Source organism: Primulina tabacum, chromosome 12 (assembly GCF_025594145.1).
Source record: "Primulina tabacum isolate GXHZ01 chromosome 12, ASM2559414v2, whole genome shotgun sequence".
Classification (NCBI taxonomy): domain Eukaryota; kingdom Viridiplantae; phylum Streptophyta; class Magnoliopsida; order Lamiales; family Gesneriaceae; genus Primulina; species Primulina tabacum.
In genome coordinates this window covers 21,897,932-21,908,475 of record NC_134561.1, presented here as the reverse complement: position 1 = coordinate 21,908,475, position 10,544 = coordinate 21,897,932, and the positions used below count along the sequence as shown (strand labels likewise).

The 10,544-nt window shown below is 40.3% G+C and overlaps 1 protein-coding gene across 1 annotated transcript; it reads right to left on the bottom strand.

Annotated features, from left to right (window-relative positions):
• Positions 1 to 6,560: 6,560 nt before the first annotated feature.
• LOC142520262 (uncharacterized) lies at positions 6,561 to 9,493 on the bottom strand. Its single transcript, XM_075623266.1, has 6 exons — positions 9,385 to 9,493; positions 8,475 to 8,591; positions 7,973 to 8,247; positions 7,762 to 7,897; positions 7,549 to 7,662; positions 6,561 to 6,802 (listed from the first exon to the last, which is right to left on the bottom strand). Exons 1-6 carry the CDS (start codon positions 9,491 to 9,493, stop codon positions 6,561 to 6,563), a joined length of 993 nt encoding a protein of 330 aa, XP_075479381.1.
• Between the last annotated feature and the right edge of the window lie 1,051 nt (positions 9,494 to 10,544).

Below are 10,544 nucleotides of genomic sequence, written 5' to 3'. Positions count from 1 at the left end.
GCTGGATCCACCTCAATGCCACTGCTAGAAATTACATGACCCAAAAACGCTACCTTCTCCAACCAAAATTCACACTTACTATATTTTGCAAACAAGTTGCGAATCTGCAAGACCTGAAAAACTATCCCCAAATGCTAACGTGCTCCTCATGGCTCTTCGAGTCTATGAGAATGTCGTCGATGAACACTATGACGAACTGATCTAGGAAGGGCTAGAATACTCGATTCATCAAGTCCATAAAAATCACTGGGGCATTCTAATTCCAAACGACATCACTAAAAACTCGTAATGCCCATATCTGGTTCTGAAGGCTATCTTATGAACATCTACATCCTTTACTTTCAGCTGATGATACCCCGATCGAACATCTATCTTATAGAACACTATAGCTCCCTGCAACTGATCAAACAAGTCCTCGATCCATGGTAGTGGGTATTTATTCTTTATCGTTACCTTGTTTAGTTCTCAATAGTCGATACACAATCTCATGCTCCCATCTTTCTTCTTTATAAAGAGCACTGGTTCGCATCATGGTGAGAAACTAGGGCGAATGAATTCTTTGTTAAGAAGCTCTTGAATCTGTTGCTTGAGCTCTAACATCTCAACTGGAGCTAGTCAGTACGGTGCCTTAGAGATTGGCACAGTGCCTGGCACAAGATAAATAGCGAACTCCACCTCTCTCTCTGGTGGAAGGCCTGTGACGTCATCAGGAAAAACGTCAGGGAAATCTCTGACCACTGGTACATCAGATATAGATGAAGTGGGCACATCAGGTGCGGAAATAATAATGGCCAAGAAAGCCTGACACCTTTGTGAATAAGTCTCCGTGCGTGCATGCAAGAGATCATGCAAGGGAAACTTCTCCATCTATCCGGTTCAAAGAGAAACTGCTCCATGCCTAACGGTCTAATCAATACTGACCTTTTCTGAAAAATCAATAAGGACTCTATTCTTCGTCAGCCAGTCCATTCCCAAGATAATATCAAATTCTGGCATCGGAAACACAATTAGATCGGTGTAGACTAGGTAGCCCTGCAGTTCAAGATCGATGTCTCTGACCACGCTAGTAGCTGATAGCTCTTCCCCTGATGGGGCTGTCACTTAATAACTCACGTCGAGCCCAATGGACTTGACGTCCAAATGATTAGCGAACCTCTCCGAAATAAAAGAGTGAGTGGCCTCTGAATCTATCAAGGCCTTCGTGGCTACTCTCTTTATGAAAATATTCCTGAGAGACGTTGGTACAACACAAAAACTTATATCCCAAAAATTCTAATCTTAACCTCAAGCACAGTAGAAATCTCTACACCTAGTCACCAAAATGACTAACTAGCACACTAATAATCCGATATAAAATCGAAACATGCATGGCAAAAAAAATGCGGTGCTGAATTAAATAAGTTACCAGTCAACAGGGTCGTATCTGGGTTTACCTCCTCTGCTTGCATGGCAAACACTCTTCCCTGGGTCGGTTGCATCCACTGCCGGCAGCCTCTAAGCATATGATTGCTGGCTCCGCACTTGAAGCATTTGCCTGATTCAAATAAACACTGTCCCCGATGCTAGCGATTGCACTTTGGGCACACTGGGTACTCACCGAGTCTCTGAGGAGCCTTCGGTGGAGGAATAGGACCTTTGCCTTTCGGCGGTCCCTAAAATGGTCTCTTCCCCTGCTGTACTGGGAAAAGCCTCTTAAACTGAGGTCGCTGCTCCTGTTGCTGCTGAGGCGCCTGATAGGGCCTCTTGCCCTGCCTATCGACCTCAATGTCCCTCTGATCCTGCTCTGCCGCCAAATCTCTCAACACGGCAACTGCATAAGTCGTAGGATCAGCAACTCGAACATCACGACGCAAGATCGTCCGCAACCCATCCATAAAATTCCTCAGATTCTCCAGGGCATCATTTACAATCAGGGGCACAATTGACACCCCCTCTCAAACTTCCTGACAAAATCTGCCACGCTGCTGTCTCCCTGTCACAGCGACATGAACTCCCTGGTCAGGCTGGAGCGTACTTCTTCAGTGAAGTACTTGGCTTAGAAAACCTCCTTGAACCCATTCCACGTCAGTGTTTGTAAGTTCACTGACACTGATGCGCTTTCTCACCAAAGTCTGCATCTCTTGTCAGAAGGAATGTGGCACACCTGACCCTATCTGCATCCTGCAGCTCCATAAACGTAAAAATGACTTCGATGGACTTAATCCATCCTTCAGCTATAATCGGGTCAGTAGTCCCCGAGAACTCCTTCGGATCCATCCTCTTAAACCTCTCATAGACTGCCTCCGGTCTGGGCCTCATCCTTGTGTCTAATGTAGTCTGGTTCACCGCAAACTGTGCGAAGAACTGGTCATCCCGGCAAGCATCTGAGCCTGCATATCTAGGGTTGGATGAGGAGGAGTGACCCTCTCCCCATCCTGAGCTTCCCTATTCTCATCGCCTGCTTCACGCACAATCCTATGTCTAGGAGGCATACTTTTCCAATATTTACCCAACACGTAAACCCAACATGCATGAACATCATATCAATATCATAAGATGCACGTAATTTGAACTTAAACAAGCACATGCTGAAATCATGCTTTGATACATATTACATGAATGAGTTTAAAACTTTAAAACTTACAGACTTGATGTGTGACTTCTGAGCTTCTCGCAACTGGCAGTAGGCATAACCCTATACAAGAACACCGCTCTGATACCAACTGTAATGTATCATACTTTTAAACTACTTTAAAATTTGCGAAAAAATAAAAATTTTCTTAAATACAAAATAAACTTTCAAATTTGCAATAAAATAACTTGCTCGTCTAAAAACATTTGCAATAAAAACAACCAAAACCAAGTTTGCCAAAAGTAATAATCGTCTAAACATCATAAATCACTTCATTAAATATGAATATTAAAATTGTCATGCATAAACTCTTAAAACATGGGCGGTCCTCGGGTTTAGCCCCATGCGCAGTCCAAGTTGGCTCATTGATCCCCACCCCTCGTCTCCTCAAAGTCATCATCACCTGCATCGATCAAGTCTAGTGAGTCTAAAGACTCAACATGTATAAACTGAAGATAGCAAGTACTACATAATAAAATCACATGCATCTTTAAAATAGGGCTTACATACTTGAAACTTGAACGTAATAGCATAAACATACTTGAAACTTGAACATAGTAGCATAAACGTAGACGTGCCATCATCATAAGAATTTTTTTAAACATACTTGCATCATACATACTTGAGCATACATAACATCATTTTGGGTAGAGATATGTTCAAAGCAAGTGACCCATACATAAAAGTGCATGATCAGACTAAACCACAGTACTGAGCTGGCAGGGAAAGTCCACTACCACATACATGAGATCCCCGTTCATGCTTTAACGGGTGGATTGCTCCCTGGTCATGCTTTATCAGGGTGGAGAGGTCCTCGGCCACGTTCACCCACTTCCAAACCCATTCAAAATTTGGTCACAAGACATTTAGCATACTTCAAAAACTAAATTTTTTTTCTTTTGCACGTCGCACATACTTACATGGCGTTGAGAGATTCGTTGGATCTCGCTTGGGGCCACTACTGTATAGACTAACATGAGTTCAAATACCTATCTTGCATAACTTAGACGTATAGTCATGCTCACACCCAAAAATGACAAAACATTCTAAATCTCTCGGGACTTGGCCTCGTTTAATCATTGTACTAAATCATAACATCAAACCCGTGTAAGGGTCCGTTTCGGGGTCCCTGTAGATGCTGAAAATTTTCATTTTGAAGGAAAAATGTACACGGACTCCGTGCCGGGGTCCGGGTAGCCTCTGGACTTGCAAACTCGCGAAAATTCACTAACTTATTGATTCATTCTTCCAATCCAAGCCTAGGGACCATGAACCAACACCTCGAGACTCATCCTAGGATGCTATTACATTGATTCAAACCCGTACAAACACCTCAAACGTCCCCAACCATCGACAAGAAACTTCAATACATCAATAACCCGTAATTCAACATCATTTTGCTTCCTACGATTTTTATTACATCCCAAGCCATTCCCGACCCAAACGAACCACCAAATAACACCTAAATACATCCCATAACAAATATAAATGCAGTAGCACAAGCCCGGCGGTGTCCAACGAAGCCTGCAACTCAAAAACTTCAAGAACACATCAAGAACGCATTTTTAAAAAAAAAAACGCAGTTTGAGCAGTCCCACAAAAACGATCATAACTCACTCATTTCTTATCCAAATATTTCGAATTTACTGTCAAATCGAGGGTATCAAAAAGTTTTATGATTTATATGTTGAAAGTGTTTCCAGAAAATCGACCAAATAGTCGTATTATTTAAAATGACAGCAAATTTCGAGTTTCCAGATCTAAAATCGTTTCAAAACCGATCCGACAAATTTTTTATCAAACTTTGTACAACATACATGGATTTTTACGCATAATAAACATAAGAACATAAAATATAACAAGATCGATGCGGAAACAAAAGATTATACATGTTCTTTTGATAATTGAAATTACCGAACCGACGATACCGAAGCGGGAGAGATGCGAGGGTTGATCCGGAACGATTTTGGCTCGATTAACTTGAAGAAAATGATGAAAACTTGCTGGAAAATTGGAGAGAGAGGGGCAGCTGCACTTGGTTCTTAGAACCATGGCTTTTCTTCAAAACAAATGGAAATGAAGAGGCAAGGAAATGTGTGTGTATGTTTTAACGTGTATATGTTTGTGTGTAAGTGTGTGCGCATGTGTTTTAATAATTAGGGGATAAAATTGTGCTAAACTAATAATTAACAACTAATTAAAATACTAACCTTCCTCTAACTTTAAATAACATCTCTTAATTTAAAATAAAATGTACAATTGACAAATCTTTAAAACTTTAAATTCATAAAATCACCTAATAATTAAATTAGGCTTTAAAAATGCTAAAAATTAAATAAACCTTTTAAAATGCCCCAAACCCAACTTAAAATAAAATACCACATTTTAAAAATTGCCAAAATCGTCATTGGTCTCTTTTCCTCGGTTTTGCATCGAATAATCGCCTAAAACATGAAACTCAAGAAATATTTTAACGTGCATCACATAAATATAAATAATTTAAAATAATATAATTTCATAAATCATGCATCTCAAAAATAATTTTAAACTTGATTAAATAATTTAACAATTAAATAAATGCATGGGTTTTACGTGTGCTGATTTTGGGCTCTACACTACTGCTGCAAGCTCGAGGTCATGAGTTGGGTAATTTTTCTCATGAACTTTCAACTATCTAGATGCATATACTATCACTCAATCAATTTGCATCAGAACTGCGCCTAAACAAAGCTTTGAAGCGTCTGTATAGAATACATACTCTCCTTGTCCTGATGGTATTGATAGAACTAGTGCCGAAGTCAAAGCTTGTTTCAATTTCTCGAAACTCGCCTGGCGGTTTGATCCCAAAATAAACTTCGCATTTTTCTTTGTCAGGGTGGTCAGGGGTATTGCAATAGAAGGAAAACCTTAAATGAACTTCCGGTAGTAGCCAGCTAGACACAAGAAACTACAGATCTCAGTGACACTCTTAGGTTCGAGCCACCCTCTAACAGCCTCTACCTTACTGGGATCGACCTCAACTCCATCTCTAGAAATAATGTGGCCTTAGAATGCCACTATCTCGAGCCAAAATTCGCACTTGGTGAACTTAGCTAATAACTTTCTATCTTGCAGTATCTGTAGAGCCGTTCTTAAGTGCTGACTGTGCTCTTCTTTGCTCCTCGAGCAAATCAGAATATCATCTATAAAGACTATGATAAACTGATCCATATACGGCCTAAATACGCAATTCATGAGATCCATGAAAATTGTTGGTGCATTGGTCAATCCGAATGGCATCACCATAAATTTGTAGTGCCTATAACGAGTCCTAAAAGCCGTCTTATGAATATCTAGCTCCTTCACCTTCAGCTGATGTTATCCCGAACGAAGATCTATCTTCAAGAAAATCGAAGCTCCTTGCAGCTTATCAAACAAGTCCTTGATTCTAGGTAAGGGATACTTATTCTTGATGGTGAATCTGTTCAACTCACTATAGTCAATGCAGAGTTGTATACTACCATCCTTCTTCTTTACGAATAATACTGGTGCATCCCAAGGAGAATGACTTGGACAAATCAAACCTTTGTCCAGCAACTCCTGAAATTTATCTTTCAGCTCTTTCATCTCAGCTGGTGCTAGACGATAGGGTGCCTTAGAGATTGACACTGTACCCGGCATCAATTCAATAGAAAATTCCACCTCTCGATCTGGTGGAATCCAGAAACGTCCTCAGGAAAGATGCTAGGAAAGTCTCTGGCGACCTCAACATCCTCTAGCTTCTGACTATCTGGAATAGGTATTGAGGTAGTATTCGCTAGAAAAGCTTGGCAGCCTTGTCTCATAAGCTTCCTCGCACAGATCCAGGAGATAATGTGCGGCATTTGCTTGTTCTTTGTTGCCTCAAAAATAAAGATTTCTTGCTGGACGATCTAATAGATACTGACCTCTGCCGGAAATCTATGGAAACTCAATTCAAATATAGCCAATCCATGCCAAGAATGATGTTGAACTCAGGCATCGGGAGTACGATGAGATCTGCCTGAACCGCATTCTTCAGCAAACGAAGCTCCAGATTCCTTACGGTGCTCGTGGTAACCATCTTTTCACCAGAAAGAATGAAAACTTTAAACTCCAAATCCAAATCCTCGGGTATAATCTTCAGTCGCTTGACAAACGTCTCAGATATAAATGAGTGTGTAGCTCCTGAATCTAGCAATGCATAGGTAGCTACACCTGTAATAAATATCCTTCCTACGACATATATAGCATCAAATTCAATCGAATCGATAGCTTAAAGAATTTCTATCATTATTCACCCAAAATGCTTGAAAATTATCACACTTCACCCTTAATAAATCTCGAAAATGCACCAATTACCCAAAATAGGTTTCGAAAATTGCATCTCAGGCCCTTAATATATAGAAATTCTCCAATTTGGCCCTTAAAATTTCAAAAATTGCATTCTTTGCCCAATAAATTTCGAACTTAATCAATTTAGGCCCTTACTTCTCAAAATTCAATGTTTTGCTCCCTAAAATTCCAAAAATTACGGAAACAGCCCTTGCTTTCTAGGATTCGCAAAACAGCCCCTTAAATTCTCAAATTTGCAATTTAGTCCGTGAATTCTCGGCCTTGTGCAGTTAGACCCTTAAACTCTCAATTTTTGCAATTTGGCCCTTCTATTTTTTTATTTATTCAATAAGCGCCCCATATTTCGATCCCTTCATTTTTAAGCCTTAAAATCCTTATTTTTATTAAGTTTATTCCTTAATATTCTTAATGCTCATATTTTATGCCCAATTTCTAAAATTTTTAATGTCATCCCTTAAATCTAACTAAGGCAGTGTATTCAACCTAGTTTTTTCTAATTTTTTTATTATCCCAATCAATTCCACTAACCAATTTAATATTTTATGCAATAAAAGCAATGTATGAACGTTAAGCAGTTAGGTTACCAGTGATCAAAGTTGTATCTGGCTCTGCTTCAGCCACCTCAGCATGCATGACATATGCCCTACCAATAATATGTCCCTTATCCCTCGGACAATCCGCAGCTTTATGATCCTTCTCTTTGCAAATGAAGCACTTAAATTATCCCCAAATGCATTTTCCAAAGTGGAAACGGTTGCATTGCTTGCACGGTTGCCTCTTCTCAGGATTTGAGGCACCTGAATTCTGTGGTGGCTTCTGATGCCTCGGCTTCTTGAACTGTCCTTGGGGCTTTTGTCGCCCCTGAGCTTCGAGAGGCCCCGTAAACTGCCTCTTGATCGGCTGAGATTTATGCTGATTTTGTTGCCTCTTGCGCTGTATTTAAAAATCAATATTCTTCAAGACTTGTTCAGCTTGGAATGCACAAGCAGTGGCAGCTGCAAAATCCACCAGTCTCATCAACATCACATCTCGGCGAATAGTGGGTCGGAGGCCATCCAATAAATGCCTCAGTTTCTCAGTAGCATCTCTAGCAATGAGGGGCACGAAGTGACAACCCCTATCAAACTTCCTTACGAACTCAGCCATAGACGTGTCTCTCTGACGGAAACTCATAAACTCCTTCTTCAAGAGTCCTCTGAAGTAACCAGTGAAATACTTCTCGTAGAAAATGTCCTTGAATCGCACCCAAGTAAGGGTGGTAAGATTGACACCCTGCTCAGCTCCTTCCCATTAAAGGAAAGCATCATCCCGCAGAATATAAGTGGCACACCTAACTCAATCAGCATCCCCCATATTCAGATAACGGAAATGTACCTCAAAGGATCTGATCCAGCCCTCAGCAACAAATGGGTCAGTTGTATCTGAAAACTCCTTTGGAACCAGCCTCCTGCACTGATCATACATATATGTTGTGGCCTCGGAGCCTGCTGCTCAAATAAGAATGTCATACCCTCTAGCACTCTAGTAGCAGCATCCCCATTAGGAGGTTGAGGTACATTCTCTCTATGATCCTCGTGAGTATCACTTTTCTTATTAGTTCTAGGCATGCGTCTATGAGTCATTATATCTGAACGTATTCCAAATTCTAACGTAACCAACATGCAATTAAATGTAAGCGTCTAACCATTTAGCTTATAAGAACCATTTATTGATCAACTTAAACATAAATACCAATTAACTTAATAAAACATTTAAACATGTAACTTAAGCATATAAATCATGTAGACATTCAGGTGCCATCATTAAAATCATTCAAACTTATAGACTTGAGGCTTGACGATTGAGCTTACTAGAACTGGCGGTGGCACAACCCTTTACAAGAACATTGCCCTGATACCAACTGAAATGTCTATAAATCAATTTTATTTAAAATGCATTCACACCTAGTGAGTCTATTGACTCAACAATCTTAAGCATAGTAACAAGTCATACGTATATATCCACATACAACAGTGAAAAGTACTGTAATTAACATAACTTTCATGATCTTTCATAAACATAAAAATATTCATTTCCGCTCATCATACACATATATGTTTTCCCCTTAGATGAATTCAGATCATTAATTGTGACTTTTGTATTAGTTATTTGTCGATTGATCAATCTCACGTATTACCATGGTACCAAGCGGCGGGGACATCTGCGACACTCTCACCCGTCAACTGAGCCTTGGTCTTGCATGTCATCGTGTCATTTCATATTCGTATTCATGTTCGTATTATTCACAGTAAAATCACATCCTTCAAAACATTTTTATTATGTCCATCACTTATAAAAATTCAAGCATATAACATTTTCTCGTAACCAAGCATGCAACTTATTCTTTAACATTTTACAACTTTCATAAGAAATTCCATAACCTTTCAAAATATACATTTTAACATTCGTTACTGCATTCAGGACACTGCCAGGACTGCGTAATTCAGGTGTCAAATGACCATTTTGCCCCTGAAACCCCAACTCGGTCATTTTACCCTTGGACCTTAAAACGACAACCCGAATCCCTCCAATCTTACCATATCATCTTAAAACATGCCCATAAACATTTATTAATCGTAAACTTAATCTCCTTAACTAAATTTGTGATTCGTTTTAAAACTTTACCCTAAGTCCCAGTTTTAACCTGAATCAACTCGAAACTTAACCGAACTATAATCATAGCTTAACCACACCTAACCGACCCCTTTTCAACCCAATTCAAGCCATCTAACACCTTCGGAAATGCCTAGAAATCTGCTAGAAATTTCTGCGCTTATTTGTCCAAACCTTAGCCCTAACCATTCGAGAGTTCCTTCAAGCATAGCCTTTAGCCGACGCGACCAACCCCTAACCACCCATCCTAGGACCTAGAAAGAACCCTTACGAACCTACTGGACCAACCTCTATAGCCAATGCACAAGGACGTGCATGGTTCAAACAATTCTTGCACACGGCCTAGTCTTATGAGGCCAAACCGTGTGCCTCCCCTTCCTGGACCATCCAACCAAGCTTGGACCCTCATGACTTGATGCTACGACCCTCACAAGCCCATCCCCTCACCTGGATATGACTCACATGGCCTTCCTCTTAAATTCCCAAACAACCTAGCCCTAGACCCCTAAAGAACCAATTTTTGTCTAGCCCCTATTCCTTCCTATCCAGCCCTTGTGCAGCCTCATCTAGGCCTCTTAGATAGTCCTTAAGTCATGCCCATGTGATCACTAACATGGCAACCCCCTTTGTGCATCAATAAACATCAAGAATTATGCGAGAAATCAAGGTTTCTCCATGTGTATGCCATGAAAACAAAAATGATCAAGAGGACATCATATTTTTCATGCAAACATGTGTATTCACACATAATATGGTATGAACGATAAGAAAATATTAAGGCGTGCCTTTGCGTGATTCACGCACGAACTTTGGCGGAGAGACGGGGAGCCTTGGCTGCGTTTTCTTCCTCAAAAATCATGTGAATGGCCTTGAAAGTGGGTGTGTGTGCTTGTGGTTGGATGCTAGGGGAGTAACCCTGGGTTTCTTG

Bases quoted from the DNA above. Each gene is read 5' to 3' on its own strand.
- LOC142520262 (XM_075623266.1), bottom strand. From the start codon at position 9,493: ATGACCGAGTTGGGGTTTCAGGGGCAAAATGGTCATTTGACACCTGAA. The intron at 8,592-9,384 runs GTTATGGAATTT...GAATACGTTCAG, and splicing joins TAAAATGTATATTTTGAAAG to ATATAATGACTCATAGACGC. The intron at 6,803-7,548 runs GTAACCTAACTG...ATGCATTGCTAG, and splicing joins AGATACAACTTTGATCACTG to ATTCAGGAGCTACACACTCA.